At 38.9% G+C, this 22318-nt stretch overlaps 1 protein-coding gene across 3 annotated transcripts in view; it reads right to left on the bottom strand.

Annotated features, from left to right (window-relative positions):
* SYBU (syntabulin) overlaps nt 1-9039 on the bottom strand; it is a 111631-nt gene extending 102592 nt beyond the window's left edge. Inside the window, exon 1 of one of the 3 annotated variants that reach the window (XM_072734034.1) lies at nt 8791-9039. Coding sequence is in view for 1 of the 3 variants with exons in the window: in XM_072734039.1 (XP_072590140.1) it covers nt 8791-8815 (25 nt within the window). In the remaining 2 variants the exon portion in view is untranslated. The remainder of the gene's footprint in view (nt 1-8790) is intronic. The other 2 variants (XM_072734035.1, XM_072734039.1) reach the window with 2 other exon arrangements.
* Between the last annotated feature and the right edge of the window lie 13279 nt (nt 9040-22318).

Below are 22318 nucleotides of genomic sequence, written 5' to 3'. Positions count from 1 at the left end.
TCTCACAGGCTACAGAAGCATTCAATTTGTACAACCTCAAAACAATGAACATATCACATTCTAATTAATTTAATTAAAGTGCTTCTAGACCAAGAGCATTATTTTTCAGTTACATCATAAAGCAAAGCCTGCACTATAAAATTATCGAGTCTGGAATAAACTCTGGATAGAAACTCACTGAAACTCAATTACTCACTCAACGCTATCTAGCTGGCAATTGTGGGAATGGCCACATGCCACTGTAGTTAGCAGTTCTCTCCCTGTCAACCAGATCAGAGATTCTCACAGTAAAGAACACAGGTAGTTTTATATGGCTTGATAAAAGGAATGCTATCTTCTACCAAATGACAAATTAAATTTTTATAATACATGATTTGTATTTTTTTGCAGTAATCATAAATTAGGCAATATAAATTCTTTGCTATTTAAATGCTCACTTGGAAGCTTAAATTTCCTCTAGATGTTTCCCACCTCCAAAACGAGGCTTTTCTGGAAAAATCAGTGATATTTTATAAAATGTGGTTTAGTTAACTATGTCTTCCTTAATTTTTATGACAAGAACTCTGACAAAAATATAACCCCTGAGCAAAACAAATATTCCTCCCTCATTACCAAAAGCAAACTCACTGAGAAGGGAAAGTAATAATAAAAAAAAATCATTGGCTCAGGCAAATATAAAGAGCTTATATTAGGCTTCAATTTTGAAGCCAATGGTTGGAGACTTGTTTAAATGAACCCAAGAGTTAAAATGGCAGTGACTACCCCCTAAAGGGAAACCAGAGACTGGTAGGTGGTGCTTCTGGTCACCTCCCTTTGTTCTAAATAAAATGCTAATGCTAAGCTGCACTTTATATTCCTGCTTGTTCAGGAGAATACCAATGCAGTTTGACAAAGATTCCAGTTTAAATATCCTTATGGGGGAAAAACAAGTCCCAGAGATGGAACCTCCATTGTGTACTAGTAAATCTGAATGGTTGGAAATCTGTGGTAACATTAACATTACCTCATCTTCTTTAAAAAATATACTAGGGACACTGAGAAAAGAAATTTTCCACTTTTTGCAAATGTCCACTAAGGAAGGGAAGGATGTGTCTTTGAAATTTTTTTTTACCTCTTTCTTCTCCTTGGTGTGCAAAATTTTCATTGGCAGATAAAAGCAGGTAGTGTAAAAAGAAAAAAAAATTCCTTAGGGCAGTGAAATATAGATCAAGGCATAGCATAATGGGATAAAAAATGCTATGAGAAAGTTAAGACCATGAAAAGGAAATAAAACCTAACAATGTAATTTATTCATGTGTTAACATGATATATCAAAAGCAAGAGGTTTAATTTCAAATATTTTTAATGCTTTTTTTTTTAAAATATATATACTGGAGGAATATAAATCAAATCAAAGAGAGAAAGCCTTATGATGGACCTAAGAAAACCCAAAATGAAGAGTTTTGGGGAAAAAAAAAACAGAAATTGACAGCTGCTAAATATTACTGATGTTGGTATCTCTTAATGAAAAGGGAAGTGTAGGAACAAAATGATGAAAATTCCCAAGGTGTACTTCAAATGGGTTAAAAACAAACATTTGCTAATTCAGCCTCCATGCTGCACATTATTCAAATACACAGACTTGCCAAATGTGCAAATTTTATTGCTATGCTGATTATAAGGCTTAGCAATACATTCATTTTTAATCCTTATCTATATTCTTATAAGTCATTAATTGGGAGAAAAATCAATCGTTTCCCCCTGCTCTATCTGACCCTATAGTGGGGCCAATTTCAGCACCATGGACAAAGGCCAAGGCACAACAGCCTCACTCTTGGGACCTACAGGAAATGTTCCCCTTAGGTTAAAATGTAAGAAATAACTTTATAGTAGCCATTTTAATATGTTTTGAGGACCAAATGAATACAGAAGAATGTTCATCTAGATAACATAAAGTTTATACTTTCAATCCCCTTCTATCTTATGAAAAAACATAATGGCCCTCCTAAAGACATGCATCATTGTGATACATGCATTTAAGTGTCATTAGGTTTAATGGCTCCTAGTCACTCAGACTATTATACTTTACATTTTAGAGTTAACTTAATGTGTATTAATGGTGTGAAATTGAAGAAATTATGAATTGAGCTTCCCTGAGCACAGGTTAAACCAAGGAAGAAGGGAGAGGATAAGTTAATATTACCTTCTACCCCATTCTTCACTTGTACTACAAAAGATGTTAGCTATGCCCTCGGGAAAGAAATGCTCACCATTAGTAAGTTGAACTTAAATTGATTTTTTATGGTTTTAAACTCAGGTAACTATCTTTGGTTGGTTCACCAAAGGTTTACAGTTTTCTTTAGGGAATAAGAAAATATGTGCACTTCTGAGATTAAGTTCATATTTTATTCCATAGTTTCAGACAGATAGATAACTTGTCATTTTTTTCCCACTCCATATTCATCTTACAAGTTCAACTTAGAAGGTCTTTTCAGGATATTTTTGCATGTATTTAATGTATACATTATTTTGTAATCTCTCCTTCACATTATCACCATGAATCACACAAAATAGTGATGTTTAATCAATTTAAAATCTGAGTTAAATAGTATGATAATAAATCCTATTATTATCAATGTGAAAAATTGAAAATACAAAGTTCTGGTTCCAAGAACACTTGATACAGCAAGTATCTGTGGTTCACAGTATCAGGAAGACCAGTTCTGAGTTTGAACTCTGACTTCCAAAAATATTAAGAATGAAAACAATATTCATCTTAATTATGTTTGAAGAAAGAAAAGTAGAAAATCACTTTTTGTTGCAGTTCACTAATAGGTGACTAAAGGAAGACAGAACTCTGTAGCTAGTCATTTATTTCTCTATCAAGTAAAACGATCTCCAAACTAAAAAGGATAAAATAAAATTTGGCAAAGGAGACTAAAGCTCAGGCCAAGTGATGCTACTAGTTTCTCTGAAGGTATTTAGTTAATTTGACAGACAAATTCTGTCCTATATTTTATAATCTCACCTTTTACAGATAGGATTATGATAACACGCTTAATATCTTTCAAGAGTCTTGGAGATTAGGAGAGATACCAAAAGGGTACAAATCTAGAAAGGAAGTACGTAGTTCTGAGTTTCAAAAATTAAAGAGTCTCTAAAACATTGGTGAGACTAAATGAAACATTAGGCAATATTCTGGCAAAAATTAATAAAAAGATGGTCTGTGAGCTCTTAGGACAGCAAATGTAACACTTAGAAATCAGCTTGGGCTCCAAACTGAGGCAAGCCTAGCTTCATTTTTTTTTCTTTTTAAGATGGGGTTAAGACTAGTAAACCTAAGAAATAGGACAAGCCACAAACCTAGAAGTTTACTTAGTCAAGGTAATGAACACAAATGAGCTAAATGGCTCAGTGTACGATTAAGTAGAATGGTAATGGGCTCTGTGAAGAAAAGAGATTGTACTTAGCTATCACTACTCAGCCCTAACTTTATTATTTATTTTCCAGGGAAACCAGAAATCTGGGATTTCTTTGTAAATCTTCTTGATTAAAAAAAAGTCCTAACTGCAACTTTTTATTAGTGAATACTCTTCTGGTTTTTAAAACAAAACAAAATGTAACTGCAGACTGAATCTGGCCCATAGGCTGCCAACTTGGGACGCATGGCAAAACATATGGATCACAGTGAGGAATCTGGCAAGGTTTCACATGATATCATTATTAAGAATTTCTGGCAGGGTGACAGTAGAGACATTCCAATTAGGTGAGATCAAATTTAATCTTAATATAAGGATAATTAGATCTTCCCAATGATGAAATGGACTGCCCATGTACTAGAAGTATTCACTTTACTTACGCTCAATTTGGCAATTCACAAGATCACGTGGAAAAATAACCTGGGGCTGAATTTTGAATTTAATGTTAATAATTTCTCATAAATGTAAATATTCTTATGGGTACATATACATGTATTCTTTCATTTACTCATTCATTTGAGATTTTTATTAAAAACTTAGCATTGCCAAGCATTGTCCTAAGTGCTGGGAATAAAACAGGAATAAAAAAATATCTTGTCTGTGGAGTTTGCATTCTATATTTTCCCCAGTTTGGACATTAAATTATATAGACATTCTATAAATGTGTCTCTTTGTGGGCTAACTTTATACTGGAGTTTTCCTATGCATTCAGCATAGGGCATGAATTAGTTTGAGTGAACAGGACATTACACTGTGACAAATAGGTGTTGTTACCTAATGCATTTATTCATTCATTCACATTTTCTTTCTAAAATATTCATTATTCAATTGCCACTCTACTGGAACAAAATGCTAAACCAGATGGAATATAGAGTCAACAGGTATGTGTATATACATAGTTGTATTTCACATGCACCAAAATGTTAAATACTTTGCTGACTCCGCAGACCAAAGTCCTACATTATCTTTGATTAACTTTTCATAAACTTAAATAAATTAGAAAAAAGGGTGAAATCATCTTCACCTGGCAGTGACTGTTCCAACAATAGTATTATCTTCCTTAAGGAAAAACGTCTTGTCTTTGTTTTTAAATCTCTAACTTTCGTAGACTGTAATTCCAAAATGAGGTGGTCTAGTCATAGACCTATAAATGAATCTGTCCTATTTCAACTTCTTGATTTTCTCTTTGTATTGGTAATAGGGTAAAGAAAATATTTTTTTAAGATTTTTTTATTTTTTTTTATTTATTTTTATTTTTTTTTAAGGTTTTGTTTCTAAGTAATCTTTAATCCAAAATGGGGCTTAAACCTACATCCCTGAGATCAAAAGCCACGTGCTCCACATATTGAGCCAGCCAGGCACTACCAGAAAAGTTCTTTTTTTTTTTTTTAATTACCATGTGTTAAAAATAACCCAATCTGATTTTGTAAATAACTTAGTTTTTTTTTTTTAAACAAAGGGCCAGAAATAACTGGGATATTTAGGTTGTGACTTAGTTAACTTCTCCTTATATAAATTCAATCATAATCAAAGAATGAATATTCTTTTTTCTCAAATATGGATTTTGTGCTACATAGGTCTTCGAAGATATTTTTCAATTACCCACAAGGCATACTGATATTTCTTGAGAAACAAAGTTAACAGAGTCTTTTAACTCTTGCAAATAAATTGTTTAGATAAAAAAGAATCACAGTCTTGAAGAATGCATTTGCAAGCCATATGTTGTTACAGTAAATGTCTTTCCTTTTTTTTAATTAAAATTTTAGTTTTAAGTAATCTCTACACTCAAATTGGGGCTCAAACCCACAACCTGGAGATCAAGAACCTCATGCTCCACCGACTGAGCCAGTCAGGCAATTCTGTCTTTCTTTCTTGATGAGTAAATATTCCCACTTAAGTCTGATGGCTATAAAAGTTCATTTTGGAACCAGCAGAACAGAAGGAGTTAAAGCTCCTTGAAAGCGTTTCTAGGAATACTGTTATGGTCCTTCCATACTCACCTACCCCTCTTTTCTCATAAAGTTTTTAAAAATTCACTTAAAGAATGCAAAGGTTTTCTTATCTATGGATGTTTATCAAAGGCATTTCTATGCCAAACCAAATGCCTTATAGTTCAGGCAAACTGGGTTAACATACTGTAAGAAGAGAGACCAAAAAAGTCCACATATATATGACTTGGTGATTAAGCCTGAGAGACAACTTGTATAGCCATTACCATAAATTATAGAAAGAAAATGTTGCTTCTAGTTTCTACAGAGCTAAATATATTTTCTGAGATGCTCCACTCCAATAAAGAATGAAAGTATTTTTAGGAATAGTATATAACTTAAAAAGCTTAATAAAAGTTGCTTTTTTCTAGAAGGGATAATAGGTCATTTTTGAAATGGCTCCTAGGAAATATTTCCTATTCTGGAGATAGTTCCTCTTATCATGGAGAATAGTATTTCTTTTCTTTAAATATTTATTTATTTATTTATTTATTTATTTATTTATTTGAGAGAGAGAGAGAGAGAGAGAGAGAGAGAGCAAGAGAGTGAGCGTGCACATGCACAGGGGGAGGAGCAGAGGGAAGAGAGAATCTCAAACAGACTCCCCTCTGAGCCTTAGGCAGGGCTTGATTTCATGACCCTGAGATAACGACCTGAGCTGAAATCAACAGTCAGTTGCTCAACCAACTGAGCCACCCAAGGGCACCAGAGAATGATATTTCTTTGATCAGAAGTGTGTATACAAGAACTTTCCTTTCCTTTGTCAGGATCTGCAAGGAAGGAGCATAGTCTACAAGACTACACCAAAGCTTTAGTTTTTCATCTCCTTTGGAACTGTGTTCTAGGCCTTCTGTCATTCATGTTGGCCACCCCATAAAAGAAATCTCATTTTGGAATTGATGAAGTAGCTCTAAAAATCCACAAAAAAATTTTCAGATGTTTTAATTAATTAGTAATCCTGAATTCTCATAAAGAAAAAGTCATTATGAGTATTAGTTTCTTTCTAAAGGAACTGTATGTCCTCTCATTACTTCTGCTTGGTGATAGCTACCCATTTAATCTCCTGAAGCACAGAAAGCATCCTGCCAAGAAAAGACAATTTGAGATCTAAGACCCCAGTATTTTCATGCAGAAAATAAAAAGAAAGAAAAACACCTGTTATTTTAGCACATAACTATTTAAAGGTGACACCAATATGATGTTGAAGAGCTCAGGTGATGAGCTCAAAACTGGTCTCCCTATTTTCCAAAATTTTAAATAAATTACCTTAAATTACTATCTCTTGTAAGATGCTATTTAGTATCTCCAGGATATCCTGATGTTCTAGCATGAGCAGATAAACCTTAGAAGTACACATGGTTTTTTAAAATATGAAATGAGCAAATATGCAGGTATTAGTTTGTATTACATACTTAAAATAGCATATACAGCAAAGCAAGGAATTTTGTGTACAATTCAGATTTAGCAAAATAGTCAGTGTTGGATTTTGAAGCACTTACAAAAGTACTTTTAAAAAAAAGCCTTTTTATTTTGAGATAATTATAGATTCATAGGAAGTTTCTAAGATAGTAGAGAAGTCCCTATATCCTTCACCCAGTTTCCCTCAATGACTGTATTTTACATAACTATAGTATAATATCAAATCTAGGAGGCTGACATTATTAGTGCAATGTGTATGTAAACCTATGATATTTCATCACATATATAGACTCATATAGCCATCATCGCAATCAAGATACACAACTATTTCATCATCACAACTATTTCATCATCACTATTTCAGGTCTCTTTCATGACACCTCTTTATAATCACACACATCTCTAAGACCTGCCAATCAGTAGTCTGTAAAATTACTTATTTATGCATATCTTTTACACATTTTTACTAAAATATGAGAAAACCACAGAACTGGGTGTCAGGAGGTGGCTGGTTCTAAATTTGTCACTGGCTAATTCATATGCTTGGACAATTCACTTCCCTTCTACAGCCTCAGTAGCTCATCTATAAAAATGAAGGTTTGGACTCTTTCTTTTTTTAAGGGCACCAGCATTTGAAAACTCACATGATTACTGTTCTCAATTATGATATCACTTGAAAGATTATTAAATGTAAACCAAGTTAAGAAAGTATGATTTAAGTATGTGGAGATCAACAAGGACTGAATGTATTTAAATGTATTCTGCATTAAAATAGTGTCATTGTCAAACAACTTAAGTGACAAAAAGCTGCATTATGATAATATACTGCCGCTCTAAAATTTGAAGCAAATAAAAACATGATCTGACTTGGATCCATCTTTCATGGGGACAGGGGCTACTGTTCTCCCAAATGCACAGGTGGAGAAAACCTGGCACTGGGATTACCTGACTCCCTTTGCTCCCAAGGGCATCCTCTGGGGAAGAGGAAGCCAACATTCCTAAAATGTGCCTGGCTATGTATCTGAGCTCGCAATGCTGCAGCAGAAACTTTAAGTTGAAGATTCTGGACCTTGGGGTTCACATTTGGCCCTTTCTGGGAAGGGAGATTGACACAGGAGCTGCTCTTTGCTTCTGCAGCCCAGGGTCTGGGGTCAGAGGACCTGCAAGGAGCCTAGCAGTGGAGTTCCCTGCTGTCTTAGAGAGCACTCCTTGCTCCACACTGTAGAACAGCATAAAGACAACAGGGAAGCAGTTTTTCCCAAGTGCCTCCTTCCCCTTAAAGCTTTAATAATCTCTTCCTATGCGCCATATTAAGCTTGCCCATCTCTTTCTCTACAATATACTCATCTTAAATTCAAACCTGTTGACGTCACCCTGTAATGAGGAGTTTTGAGCTCATCACCTGAGCTCTTCAACATCATATTGGTGGAAATTCGGTCCACCCTCTTCACCTCGAAGAATTTGTATGCAAAGTCCCCAAGAGAGCAGAAAGTTGAAAAGTGTCGTCTGGGGACTTTGGCGTCCATCCACGTCTTTGGAAAGATCTACGAAGGCTTTCTTTTTTTTTGGATAGCACCAACTCTTTACCAAAGGATTCTCTGGATGCACCAATTCTTTACCAAACCTTCCTCATCAAAACGCACCATTTCTAAGTTCCGCTCCCCAGGACAGTTAGTAAAGGGAGATCCCAAACCTACGGCCTGGTCCACCCTGCCTGCCCAGCAAGGGGCCTAGCCCAACCACCTCCATGGCTAATCAAACTGGGACACTGTCGCCCCTGCCTCCGTGCTGAGAGTGCCCACGGCCCGCGATCTCCTCCCGTGCGCCCGCGAGCGCCTGATACCCTCCTCACCCGCGCAGGTCCGAGGATGCGCCCGGGAGGCCTGGCCGCCGACGTGGGCATCCGCACCAGCGCCCGGTCTTACCCTGTCTCTCCCAGGAGGGGCCCATCGCGCGGTCCAGGAGGAGGCATCCACGCGTGCCCGGGAGGCCGGGGCCCGGCTGGGCCGGGGTCGGCTGCGCACGCGAGCGGGCGGCGCGGCCGGTGCGCGCTCAGGCTCGGGGCGCCGGGCCCGGCCCGCTCCGCCCGCGCCAGCCCGGGCGGGACACGTGGTGCTCGGCCGCCCGCGCTCTCGGTGCCCGCGGCCCCGGGGCCTCGGCAGCCTGTTGGGCCGCGGCAGAGGTGGCGGACGCGGCGGGGCGCAGGGCGCGGGGCGAGAGGCGGGGCGCGGGAGGGTGGGGCGCCGCGCCGGGGGCGCCGGGACGGCGGCGCGCAGGGGGGCTCCGGGGGCCTGCTCCCGGGGTCCTCGACCTGCGGGCTCGGTCCGGGTCCCCGGAGACGCGCGGATGGCGCGGCGGCTGCGTCCCGGGGCCGCTGGCGGCGGGGGCGGCGGGGGCGGCGCACCGCGGGGGCTCCGGGGGCGGGCGGGGTGCGGGCAGCCGCGGAGCGCGGGGGCCGCGGGCGCCGCCTGCATGACCCTGTCCCGCGCCCGCCGGCCCGAGCAGCTGCGACCCGGCCGGCGTCCGCTCGGGGCCTCACCGCCGTGAACACTCCCTGCCCCGCGTGCAGGTGCGAACCGCCGCCGACCGCAGCGCGGGCCGGAGCTGCCCCTTGGGACAGCCTCTCCCGGGAAGGGCCCTCCCGCGACCACAGCCCGTCGTCGGGACGGCCGCGGAGGACGCCGCCCAGACCTGGGGAGGAAGACTCAACCCGAGGCCACAGGCTCTTTCACCGTGGCCTTGGACGCCTCTTCCAAACAGGGTGTCTCTGTTGGATTTCCTGGTTCTGAGGATAAACGTGGCGATTCGCTTTCTGACTCTAAGGCCGTAATAGCCACTGGGTTAAAAATGATAATAACAGGCGGGCCTGGGTGGCTCAGCGGTTACGCGCCTGCCTTTGGCCCAGGGCGTGATCCTGGAGACCCGAGATCGAGTCCCACGTCGGGCTCCCTGCATGGAGCCTGCTCCTCCCTCTGCCCGTGTCTGCCTCTCTCTCTATGTCTCTCATGAATAAGTAAATGAATAATCTTTTTTTTAAATTTTTATTTATTTATGATAGGCACACGGTGAGAGAGAGAGAGACGCAGAAACACAGGCAGAGGGAGAAGCAGGCTCCGTGCAGGGAGCCCGACGTGGGACTCGATCCTGGGACTCCAGGATCATGCCCTGGGCCAAAGGCAGATCCTCAACTGCTGAGCCACTCAGGAGTCCCCATAGATCTAGTTTGTATTGACTTTAGGTAAGGCTGAAGGAAGCTTAGGACTAGGAAGAAAACCATTCTGATGTGTAGGTCCAAATGCAAAAATTCATCAGCCCCTCTACCTGCTTTTCTAGGAAGGTAGGTTTGAAGGAATTGGTGGGAAAATACTTTCCTCAGAATTGCCAGAGCCCCAGGTAGCCCCATCCAGGGCACTGAGCTTTCCTAAAGAGCCTCAGGATGAACTGATTTCATCATTCTGCTCTCCCATAGCTGAGGGTCAAAGGGCAGTCACCACAGTTTGGCTAAGGGCTCTTCTTGGTGACTTCCTTGTTCCACTATTTGCTGACTCCTAGATCAGTCTTCATTTTTACCCCTGAAGGGAGCTTTCTGTACAGCAGAGTGGTTCTGGAGGGCAGCATCCCAGTCCTCACCCTGACTGCTTTCTCCTTTCCCTGGCTCCCCTTCTCACCATAGTCACTAGTTTTTAGCACACCCAGTCAGCTTAACATATAACAGACTTCTATTTGTGTGAGAACTCTACACAGTTGAAACCATCAGTCTCACATTACTTGGCAAATGCTAAATGCACGAAACATTTTATTCTGTTGTGTCAGCTCATTTTTCTTTGGTCTGTTTTCTACTTATGTCTGATCATAAGGCTCAGACTTTAAGATTTTGTCTCCTATTTTCTAAGTCTTGGAAAGCCCCTCCTTCATGAAAAATGAAGATTCCTAACATAATCAAACCCCATCACAACAGAAATTCTTCTTTTGCCAAATCTTGACTTCACCAGGTGGCAGCATGTACTCTGTGACCCCACCCTCTTTGCCTCTAGAACCTCTTCAGGGTTCTACCAGTGGTTTAAGTCTCCTTGACCTACGGAGAGATGCATCTGCCCCTATGGCTTCTTGTCAAAACTTCTCCCTATACCAGCATATCTATCCTTTGCCTGCTTGGCTTATGGTCTTTTGGGAAATTTGTTTTTTTCTCTTTCTTCTCCTCATAATCCAGGCTTCCCGACTCTCTGAGTCAAACATTGCTGCATTATTCCCACTGAATCCCTCTTAGTTCTTTATAAGATTGCCGTGAGGCTAAAAAGGGAAGTGCTTGGAGATAATAGGACTATTGGGTTAAAGATAACCAGTCTCATGCCCTCCCAGGTTTACAGCTTCCTTTAAAACAGGGATTCCCACCTATTTGGAATGAAAGGTTATTTGATTTTTATTCAGAGGCCTTCAAAGCACAATGTGAGATAAATTGGAATGATGTTGGAGAGTGAGGGCAAGGCGTGGTAAAGTGGAGAAGAGGGAAGGGTGGATATGGTACTAATGTGGAGTTTCTGAGTGGGAAATGTCAAGTGGACCAGAAGATGGGAAGAGGAGAGAGGAAAACCCTATAGGGAATAGTTTTCCTTGGAATGGGCTCAGTGGCCTCCGTGGAAGAAAATGAGGTGCTTTTCTGTAGGAGCTTAGTTTCTTACTTACTGTCAATATACATCCTCCATAATGCATCTTCTATAGGATGACCTTCTGAAACTAAAAACACAAGAAATACCTCTAGACAGTTATGAAAGCACAAACCACTGAACTCAAGCTTTCCCAGACATATTGCAGGAAGACAGGGTAATTGTAGAAACTGTGTAGAATTTATTTTAGAAGGAGGGTTTATTTTTTATTTTTATTGATGCATGAGAGCCACAGAGAGAGGTAGAGGGAGAAGCAGGTGCCATGCAGGGAGCCCGATGTGGGACTTGATCCTGGATCCCAGGATCACACCCTGAGCCAAAGGCAGACACTCAACTGCTGAGCCACCCAGGCATCCCTAGAAGGAAGGTTTAAACGGGGAGGTTTATAGAATCTTGGAGATCAAAGAGACTTTAAAAGATATTCTGATCCAGCCTTTGAGATGTTGCAGTACTCATGCTTTTCAGTTCTTTAGTTTTCTGTTTCTTTTGTCTGGCACAAAAGTCCTTCTCAAAACTCATGTTTGCAAGAGAGAGCATTCTTCATGGCTACTAAAAAAACCCTCTCCCTTACCCAGTTGTTTCTTTCTAGATTCTAGATTTGAATTAGACTGGAGAAAATTCTCCTTTAATTTCTCTAGACCTGAGGATATTAAATAACCAGCTGACAGGTGGGAGGATTCAATGGGTACCCAGGAGCCAAATGGTCCTACAAGAAAGTTATAGGAAAATAAATTCAGTATTGACAAAGAAATGCCAGCTTTTCTTCTGGGGCTAAAGTGTAATTTTCTTGCACTAAGAATATTTGAAGTCTAGTTTTTCACTGCTTTTATCAAACTATGTAGAGCTAGTACCTGTCTATAATTAATTTAGTCATTTGCAATGTTTACTCAATACTGTATTCTAGACTCATCTTGGTTTTCCTTTTCCTCTTTCCATTTTCTTAAGGCTTGTTTGTTAAGGTGTGATTAGATTGATATGTTACTCCTCCAAGTTGCCAGGAGGAGGAGGAGTTCTCATTTGCTGAGTGTGTACTATATATACCTGCCACCAATTTACAACATCTAATTTAATTTTATACTTTTCTTAAGAAGTAGTTAATCTTAGTACATTTTACTGGTGAAGAAAAGGAGGCTTATGACATTTTTACAGTCACAAAGGTAGTAAATGATGGAGTGGGGATTTGAACCCAAGTATTTCTGATTATTCTGTATTCCTGTTTAACTCCGGGGACTTTCTGGAGGTAATACCTTTATTCAAAGGAATAAGTCAAATGGGAGAAATATTAGGTGCTACTGCAGGATGGACAGGGAGTAGATTTTGTCATCTCTTGTGCACTCAACTAAAACATGCTAGTAGCTTTCTCTTTTCTTCTAGAAAGGGCTGGGCTGGAGTCTAATCAAAATCCTTGGGAGACTCGAAAACTGTTACACTCTCTTGAACCACACACAGATGATTAATGTTTATTGAAAAAAATTCAGGGATCCCTGGGTGGCGCAGCGGTTTGGCGCCTGCCTTTGGCCCGGGGCGCGATCCTGGAGGCCCGGGATCGAATCCCACGTCGGGCTCCCGGTGCATGGAGCCTGCTTCTCCCTCTGCCTATGTCTCTGCTTCTCTCTCTCTCACTGTGTGCCTATCATAAATAAATAAAATTAAAAAAAAAATTCAGAGGAAGTTTATTTATTATAATTCCTTGATATATACCATAAACTATAAAAATATTTAAAGTATTATCCAAGCCAAGAACTTTTATTCATAACAGATTGGTTAAGTGAAATAAGATGCATGGTGTGTTTGGTCAACTCATCTACCCTCTCTGAGCTTGTAGTCATTTATCTATAAAATAGAAATTAAAAAAAAAAAAAAAGCAAATAATAAATGTAAGGCTCCAAGAGTTTGAAGTGTCAGAGGAAATAATGGAAACCAAAGTGCTTTGAGAATTATGATTACATATACATTGATGTATATGTCAATAAGAAAAAAGCTAAATGGAAGCCACATGGTGAATTGAATGGGAAAGGAATATTTTATGTCAAGTAACCTTTGGTCACAGAGTTATGGAGTTTTAGCATAAGTAGGAAAATTATACGTTATTTAATTCCTCCTATCTATAAATGAAGAAACAAATGCTCCCCCAAAAGTAAATTGTCCACAGTCACAGAACATCCCTAAAAATATCATTGGAAATTCTAAAATAAGAAAGCAATATCATAGGAATAGACAGTCATGCAGTAAATATTTATTGAATACCTACTGTATGTCAGGCACTATTTTAAATGCTGGGAATGTAGTGTTGTACAAAACAGATTGCATTCCTGCCCTGAGAGGACTGATACTCTAATGGAGAGAAATAAAAGGTATGTGAACAAACAGGATCATTATAGACACTGACAAATGTTTATAAGAAGTTAAAATAGGCAATATGGAAATGATGCCAAGGTTTTGATCTGAATAACTGAATGGATGGGGGTGGATGGCGCAACATGTGGTTGTGGTGGGGGTTGTGATGGAGATGGGAGAAGTAATTAGTTCTGTTTTGGGCATATGAAATGCCAAATAATGATCAGACATCCACATGGAGCTGTCTGAGCTCAAAGGAGAGGTCCAGGCTGGAGATAAACATTTGAGAGTCCTCATCACATAGACTGCCTCCAAGCCATGGGGTTAAAAAAAGGGGGGGGGGGTTGTTTTTATGTAGAGGGTTTTCTTGGTCAGGCTGCTGTGTGGGTAAGGTGATTCAAACATGTCTTAGCTTGTCCACTCAAACTAAAGCCACCCAAAGCTGCTCAGCCATAGGCTAGCTGACTGTCACTATATCAACAGTGTCCTGACAAAAGGGATAGAGAATCTTTTCTCATTTTGAGGCTAGAGTCATGTCTACCATTTTAAAAGGAAAAGTGTTCATGACCACACTGTTATTCCTTTTATTCAGGCCCAAATGTGTGCCTCAGATCCATTTCAGGAACTGTTGTGATGAAGATACTAGCAACTCCTCTGCAGAAATGGATTCTCATTTTGTGCATTAGGGTTCAAATTCTGAGCTGAACTTAAATGATAATGGCTTCATATTTCTACTTTAAGATATATACCTAAAACCATCACTCAATTTGGATTTTCTTACTGAGATTCTCTTGAGAGCCTATTTTTGATTATTTTTAATTTTTTACGGGGTGTTAGAAAATTGGTCTTTCATTGCTTTCACAATACTTTATTTATTAGTCTGGTAACAGTTGCTGTAGTGTGCCAAAGGAAGCTGTTCTTGGGTAAAAATTCTTTTAGAGGATGAAATAATGAGGCTAGAGATTATTGATTTCAGTGATAGTGTTTCTTAAGGTGAAGTATGTGATAAGAAAAGGCCCTTAATGCCCCCAAATGGCCAGGTTTCACAATGATTAATGTTCTACCTTTAGAGAATAATTTCTGTTAATCCAGCTCAGGATTTTCTTTGTAGTTCTGTTTTATTTTTAAAAATAAAACCATACACACATATTATAGAAAATTAAAAATGAAGAAAGGCACCAAGAAGAAAAAATCATTTGTAATCTTTTATTCAAAGATAAATGCTGTAATATTTGTGTGCAGTCCTCTACTTCTTATGTGCTCCCTCCAGGGAGCCTGATGTGGGACTGGATCCCAGGAACCCCAGGATCATGCCCTAAGCCAAAGGTAGACACTCAATCATTGATCCACTCAGGCATCCCTCCTGGGTGACTTTTATTTTTTTTTTAAAGATTTATTTATTTATTTATTTATTTATTTATTTATTTATTTATTTATGATAGACACACACACACACACACAGAGAGAGAGAGAGAGAGAGAGAGAGAGGCAGAGACACAGGAGGAGGGAGAAGCAGGCTCCATGCCAGGAGCCTGATGCGGGACTCGATCCCGGGACTCCAGGATCGCACCCTGGGCCAAAAGCAGGCACCAAACCGCTGAGCTGGGTGACTTTTAAAATAAAATAGAAGCATGCTAAATATACTGTCTTGCTAAATAATGCCTTTTTCTGATCAAAAAGTAATACATTGTAGAAAATTTAGAAAATACATAAGTGCAAAATACCCAGAAAAATAATAATTACTTATTATCCTATTATCTGAGGTAGCCATTTTGACAAATATGCCTGCATTATCAATGAATACATGTATTTTATTTATTTTTAAAAAGATTTTGTTTATTTGAGACAGAGAGAGAGAGAGAGCATGCACTAGTGGGAGGTAGGAGAGGGGCAGAGGGAGAAAGAAAAGCAGACTCTCCAATAAGCAGGGAGTCAGATTCAGGGCCCAATTCCAGGACCCTGAAATAGCGACCTGAGCTGAAGGCAGCTGCTTAACAGACTGATCCACCCAGGTGCTTCTCAATGAATACATATATCTTATATGTACACATAAGTATGAAATATGCACATATATTTTATGTTAAACTGGGCTTACCTATTTAGCTACTTGATTCTTCCACAGAATATCATACATAATTTTGTCTATTACTATTCTACACAATTATTTCAACAGCTTTATAGTATTACATCATATGGCTACATGATATAATTGCTCAAAATATAGATACTCATGCACAGTGCCTTGATTTCATGCAAGGGAGTAGGTTTATATCATATTAAAATGAATGTCTTTAACAATTTTATGCAAGGTAAATCAAGACAGTAAGGCTATCAAGGCAATTTGGGGTTTTGTTTTGTTTTTTTTTTATTTATGATAGTCACACAAAGAGAGAGAGGGGCAGAAACACAGGCAGAGGGAGAAGCAGGCTCCATGCACCAGGAGCCCGATGTGGGATTCGATCCCGGGTCTCCAGGATCGGGCCCTGGGCCAAAGGCAGGCGCCAAACCACTGCGCCACCCAGGGATCCCTATCAAGGCAATTTGTAAGTGGAAAATAAGTAGCAAATGAGCAAGTTTCTAACATATGTGTCTGAATGGATTAGGGTAGCCCCCCCAGCTGGCTGATGATGCATATATATGACCATAGGAGTGTGATTAGGGCATTTTATTGTCATTCAGCTATAGTTAGAAAGGTTGTTCAAAAGCTATTGAACAATGTTAAAGCACCAGTGTATTGTGCACAGTATGCTTATATACACCTGCATAGATGCAGATTCAAAAACAGATATAGATATAATTATAGAACATCATCATTAATTTGATGAGGTTTATGGAATTCATGTTTTTAGTGTACAGAATATTTCAAAATGGCACTGAACATGGAAGCCTGAGTGGAAGAAAACTCCGGTATTCATTCTTTTGGAGACTGGCAGACCAGAAACCAGCTTCCCACATTGTATGCAGCCTATGTGGATCTTTGAAAGGGTTAATAATGAATTTCATAGTGAAGTTCATGGAGCAGTATTTGCATTACGGATATTTTGAGACTTATTAAAAATTCAGATTTCTGGAGCCCACTTGACACCAAATAAATAAAATTCTCAGGTTTAACACATTTCCCAGGTGATTTGTATAGAAATCAAATTATTAGAATGATTGGGAATTAATTTAGGCAACTAAGAAAAAAAAAACCTGTGAGCTTCTTAGCATTAGGGATTTTTTTTTCTTATTTGTATCTCTGGCACCTAGCACAGTGCCTGGTCCATGGGATGTGACAGACATATAGTTATTACATTGACTATTTGTTTTAATACTTGTAATGTTGTCGTAAGTTCTTGCCTCGCATATAACATTTTTCTTAAAAAATTTTTTTCTTCAAAATCTCTTGTCATAACTTTTCAGACTACTTTCATAATCTTGATGATTATGTCTTGCATACAGTAAGAACTTGATGAGTGTTGATTACGTGAATGAGGAAAATAATTTGTAATAACACCTAATCACTCTTACTTCAGAGCAGTGCACTACCACAATTACCTGGGATGCTGCCTGAAAGTATGACAGCTGGGAGTCAAACCTGTGTTTAGTAACTGCCATAATTCCCACATGACCATGGATGAGCAACTGCTGAGCCCTATTGACTTGGGCTTCATAATCTATAAATAAAGAAAATGGCAGAGATTCAATGAGATAACACCCACAAGGATACTTTGAAATCAATAAAGTGCTTTGCAGAAGTAAGTTAGTATTATTCTTATTTTCTCCATCAAGGTCATCCTCATCAAGAACTTTTCCACCTGCCTCAGTTCTTGGGAGTATTTCACGTTGTATATGAATTCTTCCCTTCAACAAAAATTAATTTACTTATAGAGCATCTACTAGTATGCCAGTCACATTTATATGGGGTAAGTTGGGGCAAGAGTATATTTTAGAAATTTGTGAATGTGAAATCCTTAAGAGTCAGGGTGGCAAATAAGTTGACCAATGTCCATCATGTCACCTCCAGTCTCTAAGACCAAAGTCACTAAAGAATTATAGTCCTCTACTTCTTATGTGCTCAGAAGTTGCCTCCCAAGTTTCCTCAACCCAGTGAAGCCCCTGTGATTAATTGTCACTGACCCTTCAGTAGAACCTATTTGCCATCTCTGGTGTAGGATAAATTTATATATAAGTATAAATGTATTATTTTTTAGTTCTGCACATATTTCTTAAAGATATGATTCCATTGTATGTATGAAGGATTTGTGGGCTGTGTGTGTGTGTGTATATATATATATATACACACACACACATATATATATAGTGTGTATATATGCATAGATACAGACATATGTATTATTTGTGAAATAATACTAAATATAACATAAAATGTGAGTGTATGTGTATATGTAAAATAGAGAAGCAAGAGGATATTAAGGTCATCTTTTTGCTAGACTTTAACATTAAAAATTCACAGTAAAAAAAATTTTTAAAAATTCACAGTAAAACCTTCTGAAAGAAGTTGAAAGAACAATATGAAGATTACATAGGTCTCCCAGCTATCAGCAAGTGTTAGAATGAGCCTCTCAGTCCAGGCACCAGAACCAGATTTCCTATTTTATTTCTGGGGAGACCCCAGCTGGAGTTTTGCCTCTTTGGAACAGGATGCAAGTCTGAAAGATTTGGATAATTTAGCTTTACAATGTGATAAGTGAGACTTTAGTTCCCGGTAGTGGAAATACCAGTAGTCCTTTGGAAGAGTGTCTCAATTATATCTCTTAGCATCTTGCTTGAGTATTTCAAGTTGAAATGAAATTTTCCCTTCAACAAAAATTAATTTACTTACAGAGCATCTACTAGTATGCTAGCCAGTGCTAGATGCTAGATCAAAAACTCTGCACCCCTAAAGTTTAGATTAAATCATTCTATGTGCTCCAATAGTAGTTTTAATTTCTACTATAAAAATACATATCCCATTGCATGATAATTGCCTGTGTTGTCTCCCACTGAAGTATCGACTCCTATGAGACAGGGTTGATTTACGATTGTATCTCTCCTGGTTAAACCAGAGTTTGGAAGACTTTCTCTAAAGGGACAGTTAATGAACATTTTAGTTTTTAGGATCTGCAGACCATATATTCTCTGTCTCAACTACTCAATTTGCCAATGTAGTGAGAAATCAGATATAGACCATATAAAAATGAGTGGGTATGACTGTGTTCCAATAAAACTTTATTCATAAAAACAGGTGGGTTAATATTTGTTCTTTATTGGTTGGCACATGGTCAGAGCTCAATAGATTTTTAGTAGTAGTAGAGCTATGTTAACTTTGTAGAATTCATAAATGAAAGTCTAATGAAACACAGTGTTTGCTTTCATGGATCTTACATTCTACTGGAAATTAAAATGTTTTCAAAATTGTATGAAAAGTCCTGTGATGGACCAAGGGTGGTATATTATGGAAGCATAATAGACATCCTGTGAAACTAGGAGAGTAGATTAGAAAAGTCTTCATGGAAGAAATAGATTTAGAATTCTATTTTGAAGAAAAAATAGAATATAGAGAAGACAAGAGGTAGAAAGGATGTTCTAGGCTAAGGGAATAGCTCCAGTACAAAGCCAGAGCAGCACAGAAGCTCATGACACATTTGGAGAGCTGCAGCTGGTTCATTGTGGGAATCTTAACTATGGAAGATGGTGTTGCAGTTTGGTTCTTCCACTTGTGCTCTAACCTCCTTGTCTATTTTCCTTTGGGACCTACTCCATCCTTTTTTTCCCCTTTGTTCTCTTTCACTGATCCACCTTAGTGGACATGCTCAGGTATTTTCTTTATTTAAAACTACTATTTCCATTTCTACTATCACCACTACAACCTGCATCATCACTTCAACCACCTCCTCCATGGCCACCAGCATTTTCACCAGCACCTTCGCTATCTCTGCCACCGCTACCCTCTTCATCACCTCCAAGACCATCACTGTCATGACCACCTTCATACCTGTCATCTGCACCATCATTCCTGCCACCTCCTTCACCACCCCTACTACCATCACCACCATTGCCATATCTGCAATGACACCTTATTTTTAGTCCTAGCCCTCTAAATCAGTCATGACATTTCCCTGTTTCACAGACAATCTTCTTGAAAGAGTAGTATGCACTTGCTTTCTCCTCTTGGATACTCTCATTTGCTGTTCAGCCAACTACAACCTGGTTTCAATTCTTGTGACCCCAATGAAATTATTTGAAATAAAGTCACTGTTTACCATGATCATCATATTGCCATACTCAGTGGACTCTTTGGCCCTTAACATATATGACTTCTCAGTGGCATTTGATTCTGTTTGAGTTTGGTAATGCTAAAACCTGGTTGCCTCTTCATATTTTGTACTTTTATTTTCAGTTCTCTCTCAGACCATCATCCAGTTACCTCTTAAATGTGAGTGTTTGCTTGGCTGTCCACTGATCTCACAATCAGTAGTAAACTGTGTGTATAACGTCTCCTACTCAGTTCCTATATCCAGTGAGTAGGAATGAGGAAGTTTGTTGCACGTGAGTAAGAAAACTTACACGAAGATGCATTTGGCATAGCTGCTGAAGGAAATGAGAAAGGGAGTTGGCTAAGATGTGCCGGTCAGGGCAGGGAGCCTGGTAGAAGTTGCAGATCTGAAATTTGTAATGTTTTGAAACCACTTGGTATATTTTTCCACCATACTAAGAACAGGGAAAAATTTATTTAATGGATATTTGGGTAGAAAAAGTTATAAAATCACTAAATAAATTTCCTTAAGGTCTTTACTGGGACTATTCCCTAAACTGACATCAGATCCTTAAACGGTTGCGAGTGTATGGCTATCACAAAACAGTAATCTCTAACCATTTTGTAGTTAAATCAATACATCCTTCTTGTTTGATGTGATAATTCTTTATTCTGCTCTTCCTTCATTCTGAGATGTTGTAAGATTTATTTTTTAAAACATTAATAAAGTTAGTTTGTCTAGCCCTTGCTGTGACCTTTATAGACTTTAAGATGATTTTTTAAATACTAAATCCTGGAACACACAAAATAAATTTTGATGTAAACATTTGGAACTATCCCCCTAAAAAGGGGCTCCCTTGTATTTTTAGAACTGGTCTGAACCAGCTCCTTCTTAGCCAGAATCCTTATCTGACAATGCATGGATAATTGCATGTCTGAATTCATATGTGTTATTTAGTTTTCTTATTTAACATTGCATTTTCTGTTGCAGATCCTTGAGAGTATTATTTAAAATTATTAGAAGTCAGAAAGAATTACCTTTTGGATAAAATCCAAATATTTTACCGTAGCCTTTCATTAGAGGTCCTTAGACTGTCTCTATAGTTGCAGCTTTCCCAACCTCACAACATATGCTCTAGCCATATTGAATTACTTTTGAATTTTTAAACATGCCTTGCCCTCTCTTGCCATCTTGTCCTTGCAGATGGTACTCATTCACAGTAGATTTCATTCTAATTCCTGTGAACTTCTCAAAGTTTCACATTGGGATGTCTTTCCTGACACCCTAATGTTAACTCTATCATAGGACTTCATGTATCATGTTCTAATAGTTCCATCTTTGTTACTCCTGCTAGAAAATAAGATCCTAGGAGACTCTATTTTTGTCCTGATATCTAGTGCCTAGCCCAGTAATTGACAATTGAAAGCATTCAATAATTGATATTAGATGAATGAATGAATGAATGAAACATGAAGAGTAGCTACTCTTCATGTTTCATTTTTTAAAAAAGATTTCATTTTATTACTCATGAGAACAGAGAGAAAGAGGCAAAGACATAGACATAGGGAGAGACAGACTTCCTCTAGGGAGCCTGATGCAGGACTCAATCCCAGGACCTCAGGATCACAACCTGAGCCAAAGGCAGATGCTCAGCTACTGAGCCACCCTCATTTTTCTTTTTAAGTCACGTTACTCATTTTTCATATAGTTCAGTCATTTGTCACAGTTTCTTGAATATAAAATTATGTTTTAGTAATAATGTAAATATTGCTTGTGAGTGGTTTTGCATCTTTGTAGACGTCTGGTATTATTTGCCAGAGATCTTGTGCTATTCTTGTTCTTGTTCCCATAAGCGTCACTTCCTCTGTTTTCATGCATTTACTTGCTTGCACTTGCAGGCCTAGACTGGTTCGAACTGCAGCAGGAAGTAGAAGAGGTTTCCTGCCAGGGACTGGAGGTTGCCAGAAAAGTTTCTTGATTCGTTTTGATGGATAGCATGGTTTGAAGTTGAGCAAAATTGCTACACTAATGATTACTTGAAACACTACTGCTGCACTAATGATTACCCGAGATGTTTTACATTAGACATGACAAGTAGGATCTCAAATGTTAGAGGACTTATAGAGGCCACCGTTATTCATTGCTTACTATAGGCATCTAATTTCTCATTTGATTAATCTTCAGATAAACACTATGAGCTAGGTACTGTCCAC

This window comes from Vulpes vulpes, chromosome 13 (genome assembly GCF_048418805.1).
Source record: "Vulpes vulpes isolate BD-2025 chromosome 13, VulVul3, whole genome shotgun sequence".
Classification (NCBI taxonomy): Eukaryota; Metazoa; Chordata; class Mammalia; order Carnivora; family Canidae; genus Vulpes; species Vulpes vulpes.
Note: the sequence above shows the minus strand (reverse complement) of the source record. Positions and strands in the feature narration are given on the sequence as shown.